The sequence below is a fragment of the Xyrauchen texanus genome, chromosome 11, assembly GCF_025860055.1.
Source record: "Xyrauchen texanus isolate HMW12.3.18 chromosome 11, RBS_HiC_50CHRs, whole genome shotgun sequence".
Classification (NCBI taxonomy): domain Eukaryota; kingdom Metazoa; phylum Chordata; class Actinopteri; order Cypriniformes; family Catostomidae; genus Xyrauchen; species Xyrauchen texanus.
This window is the reverse complement of record NC_068286.1, coordinates 2,282,067-2,309,579: the sequence shown is the minus strand read 5'-3', so window position 1 is coordinate 2,309,579 and position 27,513 is coordinate 2,282,067. Positions and strand designations below refer to the sequence as shown.

General features: G+C 38.9%; 1 protein-coding gene across 2 annotated transcripts in view; it reads left to right on the top strand.

Moving 5' to 3' along the window:
* The window catches only part of LOC127651725 (NACHT, LRR and PYD domains-containing protein 12-like), a 26,949-nt gene extending 806 nt beyond the window's left edge, over window positions 1-26,143 (top strand). The window contains exons 2-10 of one of the 2 annotated variants that reach the window (XM_052137705.1): window positions 10,528-10,782; window positions 10,949-11,062; window positions 11,291-13,198; window positions 13,782-13,955; window positions 16,750-16,914; window positions 18,705-18,878; window positions 19,257-19,430; window positions 24,980-25,026; window positions 25,113-26,143. In XM_052137705.1, the coding sequence (XP_051993665.1) occupies window positions 10,586-10,782; window positions 10,949-11,062; window positions 11,291-13,198; window positions 13,782-13,955; window positions 16,750-16,914; window positions 18,705-18,878; window positions 19,257-19,430; window positions 24,980-25,026; window positions 25,113-25,642 (3,483 nt within the window). In that variant the 5' untranslated portion in view covers window positions 10,528-10,585 and the 3' untranslated portion in view covers window positions 25,643-26,143. The remainder of the gene's footprint in view (window positions 1-10,527; window positions 10,783-10,948; window positions 11,063-11,290; window positions 13,199-13,781; window positions 13,956-16,749; window positions 16,915-18,704; window positions 18,879-19,256; window positions 19,431-24,979; window positions 25,027-25,112) is intronic. The other variant, XM_052137706.1, reaches the window with a different exon arrangement.
* Window positions 26,144-27,513: the final 1,370 nt, after the last annotated feature.

Here is a 27,513-nt window from a genome sequence, read left to right as displayed (position 1 = left end):
GCATGCAGGGTTCCAGGCTGCGACCAAAATGCGACCATTTTTTCAGAATGTGCGAGTTCAAATTTTATGTGGTCGCATTTGTGCGAGTGGACGCTCGCGCAACAGAACGCCGTTGTATCAACAGCAGCTGCTGCAGTCCGTAACTTATGTTCAAAATGAACGAGTACATCATGAATCTGTTTTCCAAATCGTGTTTTTGACTTATCCTGAATCACTACGGTACGCCTATAATAAATGTTTATATTCTGACTATTTTTTATCCCGGGCTCGGCTTGGCTGCGATGTTGCCCAGTGCCTGCGCGACTCGCCATAGACATTAACGGAGAGAAGTAGCTCCGGCTACAGTGTTCTTCCGCAAGAAACGTGCAGTTTATTTATAAACAACGTACACGTCACGCGCATTGCTAGGGTGACCAGACGTCCCGAAAAATTCGGGACAGTCCCGAAATCCAAGCGGTTGTCCCGAATCCCGAATCCTGCCCTAATTGTCCCTAAAATTAGAACAAAGTCTCAAGAGCAGACTCTCGAGTAGTTATAGTGTGATAGAATATAAAAAATTGCTCATTGCCGTCCTGCAGCCAGCTCCTGTCGGCTGCTCATTGCAACCATAGACAGTAAAAGAACGTAGAGAGCTGCAGTAGGCTACGTAGGCGGCAAGGCGCGAATTTCATTCATTCATTCATTCATTCAATCTTGAAATGGAGCCTCAGGCTGGTGTCCCGGGACCCGATGAACACGTAGCTAAAAAGCAAAAACGTCTCTGCAGGTATCGGGAGGACTGGGTAGGGAAATACCCCTGGATTACTGCAGTTTTACGTGACGCTAACAAAGCGTTTTGTAATGTATGTAGGAAGGAGTTTGGTATTCCAATCTGAGGAGGTATAGCGTAGTGCATTTTCACCTTTGTTGTTTCTGTTATTCTATACGCACAAAGAAATACAACCTTTCTGTTCCCTTTTTATGTTATAGAGTAGATGAAGAGAGCGCAAGTTGCAGCCGTGAGGCCAGGGAAAGTGCACGTGCAGGCAGCTACGAGGAGGAGTGATTTGATTGGATGTTGCTGATGTTAAAGCGCAGTGTTTGTTTTATTAGTTTCATGATGACACTTGAGTTCAATGGTTTTTTTTATTTGTATTTCCGTGTTTACATGACAGACAGTCATTTCATTCAGAATTCCTCAATAAATAATTTTGCCCAGATTTTTGAAATGCATTAAGTGAGCAAAGGAAAAAGAAAAGGCACAACTTCCAGCAGCAATGGCTTAGACAGTACCCGTGGTTGCGATACGAGGCTAATGCCATGCATTGTTTGTACTGTAAACAGTGTGGCCCATCCATTGCAGGTCATTCTAAATTGGTTACAGGGTCTACGCAATTTAAGATTGAGTCTATTAAACTGCACAATGAAAGCAAAAAACATAAAACCTGCAGGGACCGTCTCACGAAACACCGAGCCCCTTCCTACGTCTTTTCAGCGGTTAGATGAGAGTAATCGCTCGACGTACAGAGGAAAAGGAAATTATTATAAAATTTAACACTGCTTATAACATAGCAAAAGAGGAACTCCCGTTCACAAAATTCAAATCAGAAATTATACTGATGAAAAAGAACTGGTTGAATGTTAATCCCACTTATGCCAACGACATGGCCTGTGCCCAATTTATAGGAGCGATAGCAGACAATCTGCGAAAAAAGACGGCTGAAAAAATTTCCTCCGCCCACTATTTATCATTTATGATTGATGGAGATACAGACATCTCCAACAAAGAATGTGAGATTGTCTATGCCCGTGTCATTGATAATGGAAGACCTACCAATATCCTAATTGGTCATATTGACGTTCAACACGCCCATGCAGAAGGTAAGGAGTGTGAGATTTCTTTTTTATTACAACTATAAACTTTGATAACGAATAATCTGTATCAGCGTATTATAATAGTCTAATCTTTTATAATTGAATGCATACATTTGAATGTTCAATGATTTTTAAAAGATAGAAAGATGATGATAATAGACAGATAGATAGATAGATAGATAGATAGATAGATAGATAGATAGATAGATAGATAGATAGATATATAGATATATAGATAGATAGATAGATAGATAGATAGATAGAATATAATTAAAATGTAAATAGATAGATTGTATATAATTCAAATGTAAAATGCTTAAAATTACAGATTAAAATTACTGTCGAATATCTGCAGCAGTGTGCGAAAGAGGATTTTCATGTCAGAAGAGAATAAAGTCGGACATTAGAGCAAATCTCCATACTGATACTGTGGAGGACCTCATTAGAATTAGTGTTGAGGGGCCAGAGCTGATGGAATATGATGCCAGTCAGGATGTTAGGCTGTGGTTCTCCCAAGGAAAGAGGACCAGGAGGCCCAAATATAAGAGCTGGCCCCTCTGAATTCAATTGCAATGTGTTACTAAGGTTGATATTTATTCACAACCAAGGCGACAAAGGGTTGAACAGCTGTGAAGACAGTAAAATTATATATCAAACGTTAAAAAACATAAATGTTTTTATAATAGTATTTTTGATTTGATTGTTAAAAGATTAAAACATTTTGCTAACATGAGGTCTTGTGTCACTGTCAGTCTTTTGACATCAGTGCAAAACTAGAGTATGCAGATTAAGACCACTATTCATTAGTATGCATTGATTAATCCCATGGCATGTAGCAGAAAAAAAAAAAGGTGCGACCAAATCATATGCTGGTGCGACCAACTGAGAAAGTTGGTAGCACCAGTGCAACCAGTGGAAAAGTTAGTCTGGAGCCCTGTCATGTATAATGTTTTAAATTTCACGATATTTCTAGTGCTGTGAATGTAAACAATCCGACTAAAAGGTTGAAGTTAAATGTTAGTTTATCAAAGTGACTGATAAATGTCTGACTGAATTCGGATCTGCAACATCTAACAACTGGTTTAACTTTTGAAACTAGTTTTGCTTTTACTGCAATTATGAGATTCAGACTTGTAAAAACCATTAAAACCAGTCATAAGTGTGACACCTACATCTAAAGCTGAATAATACAGTTAATAATCATTCATTTTATAATAAAAATAATTCAAAATTCTGCACTACATGTCATGTTTGTGCTTAGATTAAATCAGACCCGGCGCCAGACACAAATTCACGGACGGACATTAAATTTTTTTCAGGGGGGCACAACTGAGATAAACCTAATTCCCTAATTGCATAATAACATTAAATGATATGACCGATTATGAATTGAATATGTATGATACAATGATAATGATCGATAGTAGCCTGTTACATAATGTACTGACGCTATTCAAATTCATAACTGACGCTAAAGATTTGTGCGGTTTAGGCTCGCGCAGCCTCTCGATGAAACAAATAGGCCTAACTGCAGCTCACACAAAGAAACTCAGTTAGCATACTGCGGTAAAAAATCAAAATGTGTAAGTTAGTTTTTATATTTATAACATGAAGCAACACCATACAACCAAGTCCTGAATACCATCACGATTGAAAATGTAACACTGATTTAGACAGTTCAATAAACAAGTAATTAATATTAAGTCACTTCCATTTTAGATGCAATGTTGACTTTTTGTTCTATTTTAAAACAAAGATCCCAGCAGAAACAGAACGCATCTCACAGTCAACCGTGTTTTCATTACTAAATGATTCAGTGTTTTAAACGAATCGGTTGAGTCAAAGATTCAATGACCCATTCATGAACGACTTCTTTATTCTTGATGAATCAGCTGTTTGAACGAATCGTTTGAACAAATGACTCAATGACTCGCTTAACACCGCAGCCGCTTATCCCTTACCCACCTGTGGCCGTGACGTCCCTTGCTTGAGGCTATGGCTTTGGCAAGTAACGTTAGACCAACTAGTATCGCTGGAATGGCTTCTGCAGTGTTGGGATCGACCTCTTCTGAACTGCTACACCCTGGGTCTTCTCCCCTTACCTCGCTGCTCTCTTCTGCCGACTTTGGTGGTCTTTGATTAAGAAACGCCGTATATCCATGGTAACTGTCACACGAAATAGCTCAGCATAGTTGTTTAAAAAAAAAATAACAGCTATCGTTATTAAGCGCTACTATGCTTAGGACACAAACAAACATTCCCGCGCTCACTATCGACAAACCAATCAAATCCATTTAAAAATTTAAAGACTAGATTTGATGGTCGAGTGCGGGCGCGGGCGGTAATGGGTTGCGGGAGAATAAAACGATTCGTGGGACTCCATATCTAAATAAAACATCCAAAAACAAATACATTGTTATTCATCTATTGCACAAAAGCAATAAGAACATCTAAACAAAATAACGATTTACAGTCGCAAGCATAAGTAGATGTTCTCATTATAACGTGTTTGTGCAGCGTTGTGCAATGTAGCCAATCACAGACATATGTGTTGATTTCTAAAACGCAATGGCCAATCAGATGCATTTCAGATAAAATCCACTCACTGCTCAAAACGTTGGAGTTTTTGTTCAGTGCTGAATTCTGCATGCTGCATAATAAAAGAGCTTTGTGAGATCGCGATGAAATGAGATGTGAGACGTGACGTAGAGTTGATGAAGTGAGACAGGATCGTCCAGGGCAGGCACTAGTGACTCACAGGGCGGGCACTAGTGACTCACAGGGCGGGCCAGGCCCCCCAATGCCCGCCCATGGCGCCGGGACTGGATTAAATCCAAGGATAACCGGCAGAAACGGTGCACGAAATTTGCACACTTTCTTTTTTAATCTTGAAAATGTTTTGCACTCTTATTATGCACTGCAGCAACACACTGACATTATGAATGATGTGTGCTAGAGTGCGGATCGGGCCGCATTTTTCTGTCCGAGCCCGGCCCGCGTCCGACAGGGCAGTAACCGAACCCGACCCAAACCCGAACGTCATTAAGATATTTATGTCCGAGCCCGACCCGAGCCCGACACAGTTAAAAGTCTCGTTTTTTTTTCTCATACTAATGACACGTACATTTGTTTGTGTAGAAAGCCCGCTTTTATTTAGCAACTGGAAGGCATTCGGTAATGTTTACAGATGTGCGCAACGCATAAGCGTGCGCCACACACGGCCAACAAAGCGCATGTTAACACAGGCGCGCACAAGAGGCCCAAACAAATAGCCAATTGAAATTAAATGAACAAAGCTAGGTCTACCAAAAATTGCCCAAGCTAACAGAACAAAACATTAACGTAACACAAATGCAGCTTATTGAAATGATAATATTAATCATAATAACTTCTTTTTAACGTCTTCCATCGTTGCGCTGCCAGCCACATGTAGCCAAATATGCAATATTATGCACGCACATGTTGTGCGTTGTCACAGCAACATAAACAAATTTCCGCACACATGAAGATGGACGTTAGGGTAATATTTTAAATTTATTTTAATCACAAAAATAAACATTTGCATCCAGTTAAACATTATAATAAGCTGTTTTAAATTTCAAATGTTCAATGCCTTATCGTGCCGACGTGACCGAGCCCGACCCGAACCCGAACGTCATTTCAAAATATGTGTCCGAACCCGGCCCGGCCCGTCGGGTCCCGTCGTTGTCGGTTCGGGTATCCATCCTCTAATGTGTGCAGTCATGAAATTACACAGCCTCCTTCTTTCGAAATCTGAATCTGCTGTTGGACAGCATTTGTAATAATTATCCATATATAAATTTTTAAATCAGCAGATGAGTTTTCAGATAATGCATCCTCTAGCCTTGTCTTCTTTTTATTAAAGGAATGTCCTCCTCTGGCTTGATGTCTTATAATGATAAATAGCGGGGACATTTGTGCGATTGCATCTGTACAGTTATCAGATAAACAGACTCGTAATGTGTGCTGGGGCTCACAACCTCCTGAGTGCCAGAACTCGCACCGTGTACGCCCGGCCCGAGTAAGTCTCATTAGAGCAGACGCGATAACAATGACGTGATCAGTGAGATATCATTAATTATGTAAACTCTGAGTTTATCCTGATCCGCCGATCCTGATGGAATAAAGGTCGACTGATAGTTGATTTTACTGATAACGAAGTTGGGCAGTACCTTCCGATAACCGATTAATTAACCGATAGTTTTTAAAATTGATACTGAATGAAAAAATAATACAAAGTAAAATAGTGCTGAATTGTATTATTAGTATTAATAGACAGTACTGAATGAACCATGAAAATGTATTTTACTTTTTAAAATGAAATAGATATATAAATATCAATATACAAACTAATATTCAAATTTTAATGTCAGCTGACATTTAAATTGACGCTAGAGGCTGTAGTTTCCTTGTTAGCGCACCCGCCTCTCATGCCGGAGACGCCGGTTTGAGCCCCGTATGGAGCAGGTAGGACAGGAGCATCAGAATGGTGCCGTGACCCGGATGGGAGTGAGGTTTAGGGGGGTGAGTGTATCGGTGGCCAGCTGATAGATAGCTATGCAATGTGTATAAACCTCACTCTCCTGACCTCAAGAGGTGCATTAGTGAGAGGGCATTAGTGCTAGAGGCTGTAGCCTTTTAGAGTCCCGTATGGAGTGGGTAGAACAGGAGCATCACACTTAGTCCACAAAAGGGTGCAATAAATACATAAACCATTCAGCACTGTTGTATTATTGCATTGAACATTCTTATACTGGACGTCATTTGCATAAAATATATAATAAATAAAATGTTTTAGTTGGTCCATATTCTCAAATGTTTATAGTCAAATGAGGTGGCAAACGCTTCAATAGGCAGTTCAAATGGTGTTACACTTGCACTGATGCCACAGTAAACTACCCCAGAGAAAAGCTATAATAACAGCAAAATAGCATATTGTTAATTCATTACAGATGTATGTAGGGTAGAATTATTCACAGATAGCAGTGGTATTTGACTGAACTTGGTGGTGAAGTGGCTCAGACTATGAGCACAGGCCAGGGTCTGTTCAATCATACAAAACACAACAGATTGGAACTGAACGCGAGGATATTGAGACACACATTTCCACGTTGAACATCTTTCCTGAAAAAGCATTTACACAACTCATTGTTTAATCTAAGAAACGCTTATAAGAGAGCAAGACGCAACGTCAAAGCACCTCCACGTACTGTAAGGGGCTGTTCACACCGAACGCATTTGTTTTCTATGTAAACACACACTAGACGAACGTTTCCCTTTGTTTTTGTTTATTCAGTGTTTCGTGCAGGAGTGATGTGTCTTATTAAAGGGGTCATGACATGAGAAACCAAATTTGCCTTGATCTTTTGGTATATAAGAGGTCTTTGTATCATTAAAACGTCCTGCAAGTTTAATATTTTAAGACGTCCTCCCCATTCTAAACGAATCATTTATTTAATCAAGCTCAAAATACAGCTCGTTCTGGATTCATGGTTAGAAGTGACGTGACGGTTAGAAGTGACGTACCAGCGTTTGCATATGACCGCCTCCAGCACAAGATAACTACGCTTTAAGCGCAAGACAACTACGCTCATTTCAGTATCGCCGTCGCCTCACAAGTGTTCAGTCGATGGACAGCGAGCTCTGACAGAGACTACTTGTGCACAGGAAAATTACGATGCCACACAGATGTGCTGTTCCTGGCTGTGGTCAAACAAAACCTCTGAATAAGCTGCCGAAAGATCCAAACGTCAGGGAAAAATGGATGCAGTTTATTTTTTGCGGACGACCCAGTCACGGCAGTGTTAACTTAAGCGTTTGTTCTGTACATTTTAAGGATGACTGTTTTGAGAACAAATCTCAATATGATGCTGGCTTTGCCAGAAAACTGTTGCTCAAAGATACAGTAAGTCCGTGCCGACTATTCTGGGAACAACGACGACGCAAACTGTAAGTAATCTATTTTAAACTTTAAACTACTTTTTAAAGCGCAATTTCATTCATTATGAATAATCACAGTGTTTTTACTTAGTTTACTTGCATATTGTTCTGGCTGGGGGCGTCAATAATTGATACATAGGCACTGACGTTAGCCAATCATAACAGTGGTTATGATTGGCTAACCATGGTTTCCATTTAAGTTTCAAGTCTTAAATGGAAAACGCCCCCAAAACAGACTGTTTGAATCAGAGGATGAGAAACAGGGTGGGAAAAGGTCATAAATCACTAGATTTTAAAAGTTTTTCTTAAAAAAAAATATATTAATACTATAATTGCACCTAAGGGAACATAATAATACAATAAAAAAAAACCCATGTCATGACCCCTTTAAAAAAACATTAAAAGCATATTGATTTGTTGCGCCAATCTAGACTTTTTTAGTGCAAGAATGGGATCGATCTGATGTCATCGTGTTACAGTGAGGATAAAAAAACACCTGAAGTGTTCCGCTCCATTCAGAGTGTAGTCTCACGTGTCAAAAAAACTCCACAAGGCTTCAGTGAAGTCCCATTCTGTATAATGACAGCAGACCCTTCCCAGCTGCCCCAGCACCAGATGCAAGATTACTATGGTATCCTGAAGGAATAACAGACAGGTGCATGTTGTGCACATTCTTTCAGATTTGGGCAGCGAATCTTCACATAATGACAAAATATGATGCATTATATTTTGATTAGGCAAACGTTTGTACATTTTGTAACATACTATTTTATAACAGCCTATAATAATGAATAGGCGATACATTGGAACAACAAGATGCAATGTAGCATCCAAAGACATTTGTCAGACAGGTTATTATATATGCAGTTATGAACATGTAATTGCCCCTTGAGCACTTGACGAGTACTCGAGTAATTAAATGCACATCCCTAATTTATATTTGCCTTTTTATACTTAGGCAAGACAGTTAAAAATCACAGGGAACTGTTGAGGAGAGAGAGAGGAGGGAGAATGAAACAGACGAGCACTTTAACATTATGAGCTTAAACACTTCTGTCGCGGTGTTACGACTGCGGCAAGCAGGAGAAGGCAGACGGGTGTTTGGGATCCAAACGCAGTTTTATTTGAGACAACACAAAGTAAACAAACTCAGGAACAAATGAAAAGATCCACGATGGGAAAACACAAACTAGAAATACTGGATTTAACACAGGAGGAGTGCAGGAGTGACTGGGCAGAGAACATCCACAGTGGGCAGGGTAATCCACGATCGACCTGGTAAACAGTAGGGAACACGAACAAAGAGCAGTAACGGGCATAGGCACGAACATGAAACTCCAGACATCGACATGAAAACGGCAACGAACGACAAAGGGAAGGGGAAGCAGCGGGGTTTAAATAAAGAGACACGGTAATGACAAAACAACAGACAGGTGCGGACAATAACGCAGAGAAGGGCCGGGAAAGACGGGAAGTGTAGTTTACACAAGGACAGTGAGACTTGAGGCGGACAACAGGGAAAACATGACATGGAACGTGATCGGTGACGGGTGAAACGGAAAACACGGTGCAGACAACAAGGGATCGAAACATGAAACACGGGGCAGACGACAAGGGATCGTGACACGCAGCTCTGATATTCGGACCATTAAAATGACACCGTGTTGCACACTGGTCTTTTATTGTAGTAACACGATGGCACATAACAACAAAATGAACCGTGACTGGTCATTTACATGTCTCAGTCTCTTCATATGCAAGCAGGCGATTCTTGTATTCGAACTAGGTTTATTCTGAAGGCAAGAGGTGTCAAGCACACATTTTGCAGTGAATAATAAATACAAATTAAAACATTAAAATAAATTCAAATAAAATAAATTTGGCCTACAAACAGGTGAAAGTCCCTTAAGTCTATCAGGGATTCTTACGGAAGGCAGGGCTTGAAATTAACAATTGCCTGGATTTTTGCAAAGGCAAGTCAAAATGAATTTTACTTGTCAGATCGGACAAGTTACCTGACTGAAAAAATACCGGGTTTATTGGTGATTTAGCGAATGCCTGTATCACTTATTATAAAATAATAATATCCAGCTATTGAACATAATCTACAGTGCCTGAAATTCTATTTAAACACCTATTTATAAAGTTGCAAGCATGTATCGTCGGAGTGATCCATGTTATCATGTGGCTTGTTGAGCATGTTACCTTGGAGACTTAGTGCATGTGGAGGCCCACACTACTCTCTGTGGCACCCACGCACACCTCACCGTGCGCCCCATACTATAGTGACCATGAGGAGGTTAACCCATGTGACTCTACCCTCTCTTGCAACCAGGATCGCGCACATCCAATCTGAAATCACAATGTGTGCATTTGCATTCATAAGGTTTACATTTTAGAATAATTGGCTAGATTCATAATTGTTGTAATTTTGGACATGTTTATATAAAATGTTGCTTTATCCTTGTGCTTTTTGGATAATCAGTCATAAAAATGTGTTTTATATTATTCGTATGAATCCTTTAGCTCCTTTTGAAGTCATTATTCATGTCATTCCAAATAAGGTATTCGGCTTCGAACACATCCCTAATTTGAAGGTTATTTTCGTCTGATGCTGCAATGAATCAGTTAAGAGTAAAAACCCTCCAAATTGGATCAGTCAGTCAGTCTGTCTATGTGTATCTTTATTTTTTTATTTGTTTCTATATAAAGGTCTGAAATCATTCTTAAACTGTCTGAATAAAGACAAATTGGGGACACTGCCTCTAAAATGAGTCTCAATGAGGAGAGAGAGGAGGAGAGCACTACCACAAAAACAAGTTTATGTGAGCAGACAGAAGAGTGTGCTGCTTATGAGCAGCAAACGCAAAGAGCAGCATCTGCAGGATCAAGTTTTGTGTCTATGAAGAACGATGAATACATGAAGAGTCCCGCATTCAGTGATGGTGCAGAAACTTGTGACTTCGGGTAATATACAAGCCATTTATGCATGTGGCAGATGCTTTTATTCAAAACGACTTGTTGTGCATTAAAGCTATACAGACACTAGCCAGTGCTTGGAAAAAGAAATCGAAAGAGAATCAACAGACAGATCTAAAATGTGGTTTTGTTTGTCTTTTGTAACTATCACTAGGAGGAAGAGAAAAACTGCAGCATCTCCAGAACCTAGCTTTGTGTCTATGAAGAGTGACGACTCTATGATGATTCCCCCTGAATTTAGTGATGGAGCAGTGACCTCTGACCCTGTGTGAGTATAAACATTAAGTTTTTGATTTACTCTAGTGCATCTCAAATGATACATTTTTTAAGAAGCTCAATGGAAATAACACTATACATTCTCATAATGTGCTAGAGAGATTAATATTCTCATCCAACATTACTCACATCACACTGTCACATTAATATCTCTGATGTTCTCCAAGGGTTATTCTGACCACTGAATTGTCTTTTTCCTGGTTTATTTTCTTCATCGTAGGGATGCATATAATCTAATCAGATCTGTGGAGTTCTGTCAGACTCAACAAGATACAAATCCAGTCATGCTGGAGGAGACTGAAAACCTGCATCAGGATTCTGACCAACCAGTAAATTATGTTCTTCATAGAGTCAAAGACCAACACAAAACCAGCATGAAGAACAAGTATGAGAGATTATTTGAGGGAATCAAACTACAAGAGAATCAAACGCTCCTGAACAGGATTTACACACAGCTCTACATCATAGAGGGAGAGAGTGAAGGGGTGAATGAAGAACATGAGGTTTTACACATGGAGAAAACAGCCAGAACTCAACACTTACAAGACACTCCAATCTACTGCAATGACATCTTTAAACCCTTACCTGAACCAGGATGTGAGGAGAAGAGAACAGAGCAAATAAAGACTGTTCTTACTAAAGGCATCGCTGGAATTGGAAAAACAGTCTCTGTGCAGAAGTTCATCCTGGACTGGGCCGAGGGAAAAGCCAATCTGGATGTAGATTTCATGTTTGTGCTTCCATTTCGAGAGCTGAACTTGATTAAAGATGAGCAGTACAGTCTTCACAAACTTCTGCTGGACTTTCATCCTGAACTTCATCATCTGGACTCAAAGATTTATAATGAGTGTAAAGTTGTGTTCGTCTTTGATGGTCTGGATGAAAGCAGAATTCCTCTGAAGTTTTCAGACATTGAGAAAGTTCCTGATGTGACTGAGACTTCATCAGTGGGTGTGTTGATGTCAAACCTCATCAAAGGAGATCTGCTTCCCTCTGCTCTCATCTGGATCACCTCAAGACCAGCAGCAGCCAATCAGATCCCCTCCAAATACATCAAGTGTGTAACAGAAATTCAGGGATTCAATGACCCTCAGAAGGAGGAATATTTCAGGAAGAGAATCAGTGATGAGCATCAAGCCAGCAGAATCATCTCACACATTAGAAGAGCAAGAAGCCTCCACATCATGTGTCACATACCAGTCTTCTGTTGGATCTCATCCACTGTGCTTCAAAACATCCTGAAACAAGATGACAGTGCAGAAATCCCTCAAACTCTGACTGAAATGTACATCCACTTCCTGCTCATTCAGATCAATATGAGGAATCAGAAGTATGAAGAGAGAGATCCAGAGAAACTCCTGCAGTCCAACAGAGAAGTGATTGTGAAACTTGCTGAACTGGCTTTCAAACAGCTGATGAAGGGCAATGTCATGTTCTATGAGGAGGATCTGAGAGAGAGCGGCATAGACATCACTGACGCCTCAGTGTATTCTGGGATCTGCACTGAGATCTTTAAGGAGGAATCTGTGATTCATCAGAGGAAAGTCTACAGCTTCATACATCTCAGCTTTCAGGAGTTTCTGGCAGCTTTTCACTGGTTTCACAGTTATGCGAGTACTACTAAAGAAGCACTAAAGGTTTTTCATTCGTTGCATAATTTGCTGAAAGGAGTTGTAGATGAAGCCATTCAGAGTGAAAATGGACACCTGGATCTTTTTCTGCGATTCCTGCTGGGCATCTCACTGGAGTCCAATCAGAGACTGTTACAGGATCTACTGACAAACACAGAGAACAGCTCAGAGAGCATTAAGAGAACAATGGCATATATAAAAGACAAAATTAAAGACAGGAGAACTGCCCCATACAATCTTTCATCTGAAAGATCCATCAATCTGTTCCTCTGTCTGCTGGAGATGAAAGATCAGACTCTGTACAGAGAGATTCAGGAGTTTTTGAAATCAGAGAAAGACTCAAAAAATGAACTCTCTCCTGCTCAATGTTCAGCAATCACCTACATGCTTCAGATGTCAGAGGATGTGCTGGATGAATTAGATCTCAAGAAATATAATACAACAAATGAGGGTAAAATAAGACTGATACCAGCCGTGAACAACTGCAGAAAAGCTCTGTGAGTTTTATATTTCAAATAATCATTATATAAAATCATATTGTGAATAAAATATAAAATACAATTTATGAATCAAAATAAAAACATTTGTTTGCACAGTGACATTGAAGTGTTACTTGTAAGTCTTCTAATGTGTGAGACGATTCTGCTAGCTTGATGTTCATCACGGATTCTCTTCCTGAAATATTCCTCCTTCTGATGGTCATTGAATCCCTGAATTTCTGTCACACGACTGATGTATTTGGAGTGGATCTGGAGTGGTGGTGGTGGCATAGTGGGCTAAAGCACATAACTGGTAATCAGAAGGTCGCTGGTTCGATCCCCACAGCCACCACCATTGTGTCCTTGAGCAAGGCACTTAACTCCAGGTTGCTCCGGGATGGATTATCCCTGTAATAAGTGCACTGTAAGTCACTCTGGATAAAAGCGTCTGCCAAATGTATAAAAATTTTAAAAAGATAAATGTAAGTAATACTAAAAAATACTTTGGTATTTCAATGGTCCAGTTCATCTCTGTTGAGACTGTGGTCAAACAGTTTAAACTAACATCTTCTTTCATAATATATTTTGTCTCATTGTCTAGGCTTGTTGGTTGTAATCTTATACAACAGCACCTTGAAAGTTTGGCTTCAGTTCTACAATCACCTAAGTCCCTCCTGCGAGTGCTTGATCTGAGTAACAATGACCTGCAGGATTCAGGAATGAAGCTGATCTCTGATGCGGTGAAGAGTCCAAACTGTAAACTAGAGACACTGAGGTGAATAGTTTTCCAATTCAGTAAGGTGCTGTTATTCATGTACAGTCAGAATATTAAATCTAGTCCTATAGAAATATGGTGTTTTTAAATGTAGTTTAGTTTGTTTTTCCATAGCACTTTTAAGTAAAAAAATGGGACAAACATATCTTACATACAATTGTCATCTTTGTTTTAAAAATCAAGAAATTCATAACAAGAGAAATACTGGAAAAGTTAAATCTAAAGGAAATATGTATACTCAGGGCATTTTGTTACTTCCATTAGAATTTTTTTAAATGCATTCTCTATACTTGGAAGCACGTGTAACTTAACCTGTCCTCAGCAAGACATCAAAATGTTAAACTGCTAAACAGTGTTTAACAATGCAACAAATTCATACATATAAATATCAAATGAAAGGTAGGGATCTGTAAGATATCAAACAATACATTAAGAAAACTTTAAATGATATTTTTAATTATTTTCCATAAAAACGTAACAAATTGTGTCCTAACTTTGCGTCAACTTCGTCAGGTTTAAAAAAAAATCCTGAATAAATCAGAAAATGTCCTCATCAGCTTTATCTCCGAGTACCCCTTTCCCAATTCCTGCTCTTTGTGGATGCAACAGTAGGACACGTGGTCTGCTATGTTTGATATTTTTCATATTTTAAACAAACAATGTATAAGTCTCTGCGGTCACAGCTTCAACTGGTCAACTCCGTCATTCTCATTAGTATAATTTCTGTTAAAATTGTGGGATCAATTTTGGCATTTTAGTTTAGTTCATAGAGGCATCTTCAACTGAGGGGGGAACCAAATGGCTCCAGTGGACAACACATGATTAAGATGGAAAAATCGTACATTTTGTCAACTCTGTCAGAATTTTCAGAAGCGTATGAAAACAGAAAAAATTAAATATTGAATGTATTTTATCACTTAACTCCTTTACTGAACAGTATTATTGGATAATTAAAGACTACACTTGTTGGATTAATCAAATTAAAATAGCAAGTTTTTTATGTGTCTGACAGAGTTGACACAAATGACAGTAAGATGCAATTTTCAGAAGAAAACAAAAAAGAGTTTTTATAAAAACCTGTTACCTTACATAATTCATTAGCTGAGACCTTTGTCTACAAATATATCCATTTAAAATTAATTTAGTTTTAAAAAATAAAAACATGTTTTGTCCCTTATCTCAAGAATCCGTGAACTACATTATGTTAAATGTTAATTAATTACAGTGGTGACCAAAATTATTGCCACTCTTGGTAAATATGAGCTAAGAATGTTGTGAAAAAAATCTTGAATTGTTTATACTTTGATCTTTCATTAAAAAAATCACAAAAATCTAACCTTTTAATTGAAGTAAAACAATTGAAAGAGGGGAAATATCTCATTATTAAAATTTTTTTTTCTCCAAAACACGCTGGCCACAATTATTGGCACCCCTAGAAATTCTAATAAGTAAAATATATGTGAAGTATATTTCTGTTCATATTTTAATTTTTTTAGTGCATCTGGGTGACTAGGGACATGAAATTGTTCAGACATGACTTCCTATTTCATAGGGGTATAAATATGAGGTAACACAAAGGCCAAATTCCCTTAATCATCCATCACAGTGGGTTAGACTAAATAATGTAGTTCTGATGTACGGCAAAATATTGTTGAGCTTCACAAAATGGCAAGTGGCTATAAGAAAATAGCCAAAGCATTGAAAATTGGGCAATAATTAACAAGTTCCAATCATCTGGAGATCTTAAGAATTGGCCTGCAAAAGGACATGTGTCTATATTGTCTCCATGCACAGTGTGGAGGATGGTTTAACTGGCCAAAGAATCTCCAAGGATCACAGCTGGAGAATTGCTGAAATGAGTTGGGTCTTGGGTTCAGAAAGTTTCGGGTTCTGTTGTCAGATGAAACAAAAAAATAGGTTTTTGGCAGCAAACCCCAGAGATGTGTTTGGCACACACAGAGATGAAGAAGTACCCAATGCCCACAGTTAAATGTGGTGCTGGATCTTTAATGTTGTGGGGCTGTTTTTCTGCCAGAGGTCCTGGACATCTTGTTCGGGTACATGGCATCATGCGCACTATCATATACCAACAGATAAAAAAACAAAACCTGACTGCCTCTGCCAGAAAGCTTACAATGGGCCCTGGGTGGATCTTCCAGCAGGACAATAATCCAAAACCAACATCAAAATCAACACAAAAATGCTTCATTGACCACAAAATCAATTCCTGTCATGGCAATCCCAGTCCCCTGACCTGAACCCCATAGAAATTTGTGGAGTGAACTGAAGAGGGGAGTCCACCAACATGGACCTCTGAATTTGAAGGATCTGTAGAGATTCTGTATGGAGGAATGGTCTCAGATCCCTTGACAGGTGTTCTCCAACCTCATTAGGCATTATAAGAGAAGAATCAGAGCTGTTATCTTGGCAAAGGGAGGTTGCAAAAACTATTGAATAAAAGGGTCACAATAATAATGGTCGATGCTTTTTGGAGAAAAAATGTATTTAATAATTAGATATTTACTCTGTTTTAATTGTTTTACTTCAATTAAAGGTTTGATTTTTGTGTTTTTTTTTTTTTTTTTCATGAAAGATCAAAAGGATAATCAAAGCAGATTTTTTTTTCACAGCATTCTTTGCTCATATTTACCAAGGGTGCCAATATTTTTGGCTGCAACTGTACAATTGTGTAATAAACCGATTTTGCACATGTGGTTGATGTAAGCTGCCCCAAAGACCATTTCTGAACTAGAACAAAATGTGAATGGAATTAATTGAACTTTGTTCTGTTTAGATTTTCCATCTGTAATCTCACTAGTAAGTGTTGTGAAAGTTTGGCCTCAGTTCTACAATTATCCCTCCTGAGAGAGCTGGACCTGAGTAACAATGACCTGCAGGATTCAGGAGTGAAGCTGATCTCTGATGCACTGAATACAAACTGTACACTGGAGATACTTAGGTATTTATATTTTTTGCATTTGATGTATTATGTATTAGTTTTGCACAGAAATGAAAATTCTTGTCCAAACCCAAAACCAAAAATGATTATTTTAAACGATACTTTATTTGGAATAAACAAATTCAAATTGTGTGTGTATGTATGTGTGTGTATATATATATATATATTACAAGGTACAAATCACCTGTACACCTACTTATTCATACGATTATCTATTTACCCAGTCATGTGGCAGCAGTGCACTGCATAAAATTATGGAGATACGGGTCAGGAGCTTCAGTTAAAGGTGTCATGCATTGATAAATCAAATTTTCCTTGATCTTTTGACATATAAGAGGTCATAGAACTATAAAAACATCCTGTAAGTTTCAGAACTCAAAACGTATTAATTAGTCCAAAAAAAGGCTTTCTTTAAACCAGCTGACCAATAGTCGTTTGATCTCATTTAACATAACATGAGATCACATTAAACTCTAACAATGATGCGTGAGAACAGCACTGCAGTTTGCGCCTGACAGAATGCAGGTATATTTAATGCGTAATAACTTTATTAAAGTTAAAATAATGTAGAAGCAGATCATGTAAATAACAAAAAAATCAGAAACTGGTATTTCTCTGTGCGGTCAGCACCTCTTCTATGATAGCACGAAGTGTTCCAATCTAAGGGGAGAAATTGAAACTGTCCTCAGCTTAGGCACATTCTGTTCGAGCGCATGATTAATGCAGCTGAATTATAATGTGATGGCTCTTGACTTATGTGTCTGTGCATTTCTCATGAAAGAAAGATGAGAGAGGGTAGTCTTAGCCCCATTATACACGGCAACCAAATGTGTTTTTTATTTGTTTTGGCTTGTTTAACAATATAAAATATCTAAAACTCCTTTGTTTTTAGTTGTTGTTTTCCCCCTTTACTCCCTAATTTGGCATGTCCAATTCCCATTGCTCTCTAAGACCTCGTGGTGACTCACCTCAGTCCGGGTGGCAGATGATGAATCTCAGTTGCCTCTGCATCTGAGACAGTCAATCAGTGCATCTTATCATTTGGCTTGTTGAGCACGTTACAGAAGAGACCTAGTGTGTGTGGAGGCTCACGCTATTCTCAGCGGTATCCACGCACCACTCACTACACATCCCTTTGGGAGCGAGATCCACTTAGCAGCTTTGAGGAGGTTAATCCAACGTGACTCTACTCACCCTAGCAACCAGTTGGTTGCTTAGGAAGCATAACTAGAGTCACTCAGCAAACCCTGGATTCAAACTTGTGACTCCAGGTGTGATAGACAGCATCTTTACTTGCTGAGCTACCCAGTCCCCCCCTAAAACTCCTTTAAAAAACGTACATTTTCTTTTGCAGCTATAGTGCATGAGATTTTCAAAACAATTCCACAAGCATAAAGGTGGGGGCGTTGATACTTATTTAATATGCAGAGATGTTACCTAATCATAGCAGTGGGGTTTTTTACATTTAAGTTTTAAAAGGGACATGACCTGAAAATGCAGCATTTTAATCAGAGTGCTAAAAAAACGGTTAGAAAATGTCAAATAATTTCTAAAATATGACGATTTTTGATGAAGAAATCAGTGAACATTGTAAAATAAAAAAATGAAATTCATGACACATTTAATTTTCAAATGGGGAATATTTTCTTAACACACTTTGGGCTCACTAATTCCAATCAATCAACTCTTGAATAATGCAATAATTACCTATTTGAATATTGAATTCCAGTCTTTGAATTTGTGTTAAATATGTGTGGATTTTTTTTTTTACTTTTTGTTGTTCTGTCCAGGATTGCTATGTGTAATCTTACTGATCAGTGCTGCAAAAGTTTGGCTTCAGCTCTACAATCATCAAACTCTGTCCTGAGAGAGCTGGGTCTGAGTAACAATGACTTGCAGGATTCAGGAGTGAAGCTGCTCTCTGATGCACTGAAGAGTACAAACTGTACATTGGAGATACTGGGGTATTTCAATTTATGGCTTGACTTAAATTTGTAGAATTTCCCCTTAAAAGCTATGTTTACTTTGATCCTGCTCATGGTGATTATGAGCAAGGCATTGCCCCTGAAATTATTGTTTTTGTCCCCTGAAGAGTCCCAAAGAGAGTTACGATGATGTTCAAGGGCTGAGATATAATGCTTAAATTATGCTCTTTCACACAATAGTAGTAAAAGTATAAATACATATATTTGAACTTATTTACAATTTATTAACCAAATATCAATTGGTATCATCTGCAGGCCATAAAAGAGGAATATTATATTTGAGTTTTAATGGACCATTGTATGATGTATTTTATGTCTCTTTTGTAGATTATCTAACTGTTGATTTGATGTTTGTAGTTTATCAGGCTGTATGGTGACAGAGGTCGGCTGTCATTATATGGCATCAGCACTGAGTTCAAACCCTTCACACCTGATAGAGCTGGATCTGAGCTACAATCACCCTGGAGAATCAGGAGTCAAACTGCTCACTGAGAGACTCAATGATCCAAACTGCACACTACAGAAACTCAAGTATGTTGAACAGTAAAGATAAAAGTATGCTTCGGTTTTCCCTGTGTTGGAATGTGTTTCACCCAATGTGCATGACAAAATATTCGTTATAAGCATAGTTTGTGCACACTGTCCACGTACAGTCTTGTTTTTCTAGACATACGGTCAGTCCACATCTTTGTGTCTTCAGTGTATGCGGCTGCCTGTGCTAAATAGTTTTCAACTTTTTAGTTAAAATCTACCTTCATTGTTATTGACTCTTGTCTGAATGTATGCCAGTGTGGTTTTATTGTTTTTACTTAATTTCCCAACAGCTTGAACAAAAATATGATGATCTTTTTAACATTTTAATCTGGAGAACAGAATTCCCGCAAATAATTATAGTTTAAGATGCCTTTTTACACCAGTGATGATTGGTCATCATTGATTTGCAACATGTCTGAAGATGCATACTCTCCTCTTACTGCTCAGCTACTGTTCGGATGCTCTTGCTTACTGCGCCGCGCTTTGCTCTATCACTTTTATATTTTTATATTTTATCTCCTTTTATCAACTAATTTTAACTTAAGCAAATCAGCACAGTGCTCAAAAGCTTGGACTACTACTACAAAAGAAGCAGAATTATTTTATCCGACCAGCCTCCCACTGAAAGCTTTCATTCCAGGGAAGGGAAAACACAACTGCCTACATTCAAAAGGATAAGAGAAAATGCCTCTTCTGGAATCTACTTGTTGCACTAACTGCCACAGACTTTTACAAAGGATTGCAGTTCTTGAAACAAAGTTACTTGCGGGACCACCAAACCAGACGGAACACACAACAGTGCTTCGTCATGGACGCCCTCAGCATACAGCCTGTGAGTACCATGAATCTAGTGCTCCTCGACAGGCCACACTGAGTGTAGAGAAACAAGCCGATCAACTTACAAATCGATGGCACAAACAGGGAGCGAGACCAAAAGGCACTCGAGACATCAGATTGTCACGAGCATCACATATTGCCGCAGTAGCATCCTCTGCCCCAGATACGGCTCTGACAAGGATTGCAAACACTGGTTTCCTACCACCGCCTATACATCTTGAGAACAGTTTTGAAGTATTAATGAAGGAGGAATCCCCAAACATGATGAATGTGATCGAACAGAGACTGAATCAGCCAGTAGCTAACGCTGATGCTAACTGGCACTCAAGGTCGAGCAGACAGCGGCCCTCAGCTCAGAGCGCAGCCGGGCCCAGGACTCTGATAGTGGGTGACTCCATAATCAGAAACATTAGCAGCAGGGATACAACTAGGTGCTGCCTTCCACAAGCAACAACTTCGGATGTAAACAGGGAACTTCAGAACATTCTGATGAAACATAAGACTGCAAATCGTCTCATCATTCATGTGGGGAAGAATGATATTCATAAAAAGCAGTCAGAACTCATTAAGAAGGATTTCAATTAACTTTTTGAAACACTTAAAAGACTGAAAGTTCAAATATTCATCAGTGGACCACTTCCAGCAAGAGGATCATACAGGTTTTCACGGTTGCTTTGGCTTAATACATGGCTGCAAAAAACCTGCAATATAAAAGGAGTGAACTTCATTGACAACTTCAATCTTTTCTGGAGTCAGAGGCAACTGTTTCGACAGGATGGCCACCACCCAAACAAACTTGGTTCAAGAGTGCTAAAGGACAATATCTACTTCTCCCTCAATCATCCTTCTGCAGTGTGTGCCAATCCACTCAATCTGAATGGCACACACACACCTGGACACAGAAAAATGACCACAGGACTTCACTTCAGCACCTGAATGGACATGCGGTTGACAAATCATACAAGGACAATGATAACACCACTCAGCCACAACAATTTCTGCTCACGGACACAATCTCAGCTGAGCCCTGCCCACAAAGCTCACCACAGACAGACTGTGACATTTTAGAACTGCTCCAAGATTCAGCACCCAAGGACGACTTTCTGGAAAACACCCAGTGACACGTTGTCCCTCTCTCCAGCATCTCCACATCTGTGCTTCTCAGAGAAAATGGAAGAACTGCTGTATGCTGGAACCAAACTATCCCACTCTTTTGCTGCAAGCCCCCAGATATCAAGCAAAAAATGGCAGGCCCCTCAACCACCAAAGACTGCGGGCCCAGCTCGCCCTCTCCCTCCTCCTGTGAGAGCTCTTCGGCCTCTGCCACAACGCCAGGGCTCACACTCTCCTCCATCTGCTCGAGGTGAACAAAAAACAACTGATACCAGCACTCAGTGATATGTGTCGGGTCCCCGCTATGATAACAGTAACTTTCTCAAATGTTTACAAAACAAGCGGGAACCCAGTGTGCCTGTATCTTTCTCTATTGCTGTTCGATTACATGATATAAAGTTTAAGGCCTTCAAAAGCCGTACAGCAAACCCATCTAATCTGGTGCCTATTACACGCCAAACTAAGATTGCTGTGGGGACAAAAACTGTTAAGTTAGCACTTTTAAACATCCGCTCACTTAAAAATAAATCACTTCTAGTCAATGACTTAATAAGCACATACAACCTGGATTTTATGTTTCTAAATGAAACTTGGCTAGAAGACAGCTGTAGTTCAACAGTCCTTAATGAAACATCCTCTCCTAACTATACTTTTTTGAGTGTCTGCAGAGAAGGTAGGAGAGGTGGGGGTTTAGCTGCTCTTTTTAAAGATGTCTATCAATGTAAGCAAATAACATTTGGGAATTACCCGTCTTTCGAATATTTGGGTAGTGTGTTAAAAGGTGCTCCACGCATTTTACGTATCATTATTTACAGGCCTCCAAAATACTCTCCAGCCTTTGCTGAGGACTTTACAGAACGGTTATCAACAATTACCTCAGAGTTTGACTGTTTTGCCATTGCAGGAGATTTTAACATTCATAGATAATTCAGAAACCAATATGGCAAAGAAATCAAAACTGTTTTAAAAACTTTTGATCTGACTCAGCACGTACATGGATCCACACACAATCATGGACACGCTCTAGATTTACTTATCAGTAAGGGTCTAAACATTTCATAAATTGTTATTAAAGATGTAGCACTGTCTGATCATTTCTGTATTTTCTTTGATATATTGATCTCTCCTGCCATTGAAGCTAGATCTGTGTCTGTCAAGAAGTGATGCTTAAATGAGAACACTAGTGTACTATTTATGAAGGCTATATCTTTAACATCAATTATATCTGCTGACTCTGTTGATTTACTCCTTGATTCTTTTAACTCAAAAGTTAAAAGTGTAATTGATGATATTGCTCCTGTGAAAGTCAGGAAGAAGAGTGGCCGACAAAAAGCACCTTGGAGAAATTCAACAGCAGTGCAAAATATGAAAAGACAAAACTTGTAGTCCATTATAACATCTACAAAGACAGCATCCATGCTTTTAATATGGAACTAGGCAAAGCTAGACAGACTTTCTTCTTGAATATTATAAACAGCAACTTAAACAACACACGCACTCTTTTTGCGACTGTAGAGAGACTGACAAACCCCCCAAGCCAGATTCCCAGTGAAATGCTCTCAGACAGCAAGTGCAATGAGTTTGCTTCTTTCTTCTCTGAAAAAATCAATAATATCAGAAAGGTGATCAGCACATCCTTGAGTTGGGCTGGGGTCAGACAAATCAAACCACAACCTGAGAAAGTAGTTACTATGTCTGATTTCAAAGAAATTGATGGCAAAATTTTGGAAGAAACCGTACAGCACCTTAAAACATCAACCTGCGCCCTTGATGCACTTCCCACATCTTTTTTCAAAAGTGTGTTCAACTGTTTAGAAGCAGATCTCCTAGAAGTGATAAACTCCTCACTTCTCTCTGGGAGTTTTCCAAACTCCCTGAAAACTGCAGTTGTCAAGCCCCTCTTGAAAAATAGCAATCTGGATAAGACCATATTAAGCAACTATAGGCCGAACTCAAATCTTCCTTTCATAGGCAAGATCATTGAAAAAGTTGTCTTCAATCAGCTGAACAAATTCTTGAACTCAAATGGATACTTTGACAATTTTCAATCTGGTTTCTGATTGCATCACAGCACAGAGACAGCGCTCATAAAGATAATAAACGATATTCGCTTAAATACTGATACAGGCAAATTATCAGTACTGGTACTACTCGACCTCAGTGCTGGATTCGACACTGTCGATCACAACATACTTCTTGACAGGCTGGAAAACTGGGTGAGGCTTTCTGGGATGGTCCTAAAATGGTTCAGGTCATACTTAGAAGGGAGAGGTTATTATGTGAGTATAGGAGACCATAAGTCTGAGTGGACGTCCATGACATGCGGAGTCCCTCAAGGCTCAATTCTTGCGCCACTCCTGTTCAACCTGTATATGCTCCCAATGAGCCAAATAATGAGAAAGAACCAAATTGCTTACCACAGGCATGCAGACGACACACAGATCTACTTAGCCCTATCACCTAACGATTACAGCCCCATTGACTCCCTGTGCCAATGCATTGATGAATTAAACAGTTGGATGTGCGAAAACGTTCTTCAGTTAAACAAAGACAAAACTGAAGTCATTGTGTTTGGAAACATAGATGAAGTTCTCAAGGTGAATGCATACCTTGACGCTAGGGGTCAAACAACTAAAAATCAAGTCAGGAATTTTGGTGTGTCTCTAGAGTCAGATCTTAGTTTCAGTAGTCATGTCAAAGCAATAACTAAATCAGCATACTATCATCTGAAAAATATTGCAAGAATTAGATGCTTTGTTTCCAGTCAAGACCTAGAGAAACTTGTGCATGCTTTCATCACCAGCAGGTCAACCTTAAGACTTCTGAGCAGAACCAGAAAACTTGAACATATCACACAAGTCCTTAGGTCTTTACACTGGCTCCCAGTTACATTTAGGATTGATTTTAAAGTATTATTACTGGTATATAAATCACTCAATGGGCTAGGACCTCAATATATTGCAGATATGCTCACTGAATATAAACCCAACAGATCACTCAGATCATTAGGATCACATCAGCTAGAAATACCAAGGGTTCACTCTAAGCAAGGAGAGTCTGCTTTTAGCTATTATGCCAGCCGCAGCTGGAACCAGCTTCCAGAAGAGATCAGATGTGCTCCTACAGTAGACACATTCAAATCCAGACTCAAAACACATCTGTTTAGCTGTGCATTTACTGAATGAGCACTGTGCCACTGTGTGTCCGACTGTTTGTACTGTATTTTATTTTATTCTAAACTGTTTCAATTGTTCTTATTTTTTTTTATTCTTATTTTAATCTCTTCTATGTAAAGCACTTTGAATTACCATTGTGTATGAAATGTGCTATATAAATAAACTTAACTTGCCTTGCCTTATAAATGTATTATCTAAAAATGAATAACAACTTACATTTTAGACTGTTCATTACACAAAGTCCATGTCCCCTAAAAGATTTTTCATCAAATATACTTTTTGGGCTCAATCATCATCATAAGTCTGAAATATCAATCACTGTACATGATTTTTGTTCCTCTCAACTCAACTTGTACGTTATATGCGCATATTAATTAAAATAATTGGAGATTAACTATTTAGTGCTGTGTTTCCTCACAGTGTGAAGTGTGGTGGAGAGATCAGGGCAAGAGCCGGACTACAGAAATGTAGGTGAACACAAGTATGCTCTCATGTCATTATTTATTGTTGTTTTATAAATGCTCTCACCTCTAATTTCCTTAATTATATTCAGATTTCTGTAATCTCACACTGGATCCAAACACAGCAAACACTCATCTCATTCTGTCTAAGGAGAACAGAAAGGTGATGCATGTGAATGAGGATCAGTCATATCCTGATCATCCAGACAGATTTGAGCACTATCCTCAGGTTCTGTGTAGAGAGAGTCTGACTGGACGATGTTACTGGGAGACTGAGTGGAGTGGGAGGGAAGCTGATATATCAGTGGCATATAAAGGAATTGAAAGGAAAGGAAGGAGAAATGAATGTGTTTTGGGGTACAATGAAAAGTCTTGGAGGTTGGAGTGCACTAATGATCAATTCACACACTGGCATGATTTCAAGAGCACCATCATATGTGTCCTGTCACCCCGATCTAACAGAGTTGGAGTGTATCTGGACTGGCCGGCCGGCACTCTGTCCTTCTACAGCGTCTCTGACACAAACACACTCACACACTTACACACATTCAACACCACATTCACTAAACCCCTCTATGCTGGATTTAGCCTTTATAATTCCTCTGTGTCTTTCTCAGATTAAACAACCTCCTGTGAGAAACAGATATATCACAAATACATGAAGTTATATACTCACTTTATGTAGCCAACAAACACTCATGTAGTAGTAATTTATTTGTAAATTGGGACCTGTATTGATATTGTTTTTATTATCTTATCACTCTTAAGTCGTTGTTTTTGCATTATTTGCACCGTTAACTTACTTTGATTGAATATTTACTGAGCAACATATTTATATTGCATTTTTGTTGTTTGGTTTATGAAACAAATAAAAATATTAAATATGTGTACCTCTTACAGTTGATGTTGATGCTTACCACTGGAGCAATAAATCATCAAAAAATAATGACATTGTACGTTTATGTGTGGGTGTTTTAATTGTATTTATTGTTCGCTTTGAACGACAAAAGGGGTTTAACATAAGTAACTGTACTGTATGTTTGTTGGGGTTTTTTTCTTCCGCATAATGCACAATGTAACTTTTCAAACATGCATAGAAAGAGTTGGACGATAAAGATTCCAAAAAGGCTACAAAGACTGTTTTTTGAGTAAAACAACATATGTTGCAGTGAGGAACAAAACAATTAAATCAATTGTGGAATGACAATTAATTGTTTTTGTTTTTTTACTACCACAACTGGCACAGGGTAATGATGGCTCAAAACTTCATAAAGATATTAAACCTTGATAAACCTAAAAAGAAAACTGGCTAAGTCACATGATGCAAAAACATGCTTAATTAACACAGAATTAATAGTCAGTTTTCATAATGACATTGGTGGTGTTGTGCCGAAATCAATGACCTAGAGAAATTTGTGAATAGAGGTCACTGTTCATTAAATGTACGTGCGAGAACAAGCCTTGCCCTTGTGCATGTCATCGTGAGCGTGCATGGAGGAGAGTGTGTTGACCTGCTGCAAAGAAAGCTGTCTCGCCATGTGAACAGTAAAAAAATAGATTCCTTTTGTCGTTTAATATGGTTATTTGACGAGTGCTATTGCATTCTCTAATATCATTATTAATTTTTTTTGGTTTGTTTTACCATTCTGAATGTTATTTATTAATCAAATATATTTATAAAACAATGTGTAGTCTGTTATTTATTTTAATTATTTGTTGTGTTTTTATATATTGTGTTTGTGTGTGTGTGTATATATATATACATATACACATACAGTATCTCACAAAAGTGAGTACACCCCTCACATTTTTGTAAATATTTGATTATATCATGTCATTTGACAACACTGAAGAAATGACACTTTGCTACAATGTAAAGTAGTGAGTGTACAGCTTGTATAACAGTGTACATTTGCTGTCCTCTCAAAATAACTCAACACACAGCCATTAATGTCTAAACCGCTGGCAACAATAGTGAGTACACCCCTACGTGAAAATGTCCAAATTGGGCCCAATTAGCCATTTTCCCTCCTGTGACTCGTTAGTGTTACAAGGTCTCAGGTGTGAATGGGGAGCAGGTGTGTTAAATTTGGTGTCATCGCTCTCACACTCCCTCATACTGGTCACTGGAAGTTCAGCATGGCACCTCATAGCAAAGAACTCTCTGAGCATCTGAAAAAATGAATTGTTGCTCTACATAAAGATGGCCTAGGCTATATGAAGATTGCCAAGACCCTGACACTTAGCTGCAGCACGGTGGCCAAGACCATACAGCGGTTTAACAGGACAGGTTACACTCAGAACAGGCCTCGCAATGGTCGACCAAAGAAGTTGAGTGCACGTGCTCAGCGTCATATCCAGAGGTTGTCTTTGGAAAATAGACTTATGAGTGCTGACAGCATTGCTGCAGAGGTTGAAGGGGTGGGGGGTCAGCCTGTCAGTGCTCAGACCATACGCCGCACACTGCATCAAATTGGTCTGCATGGCTGTCAT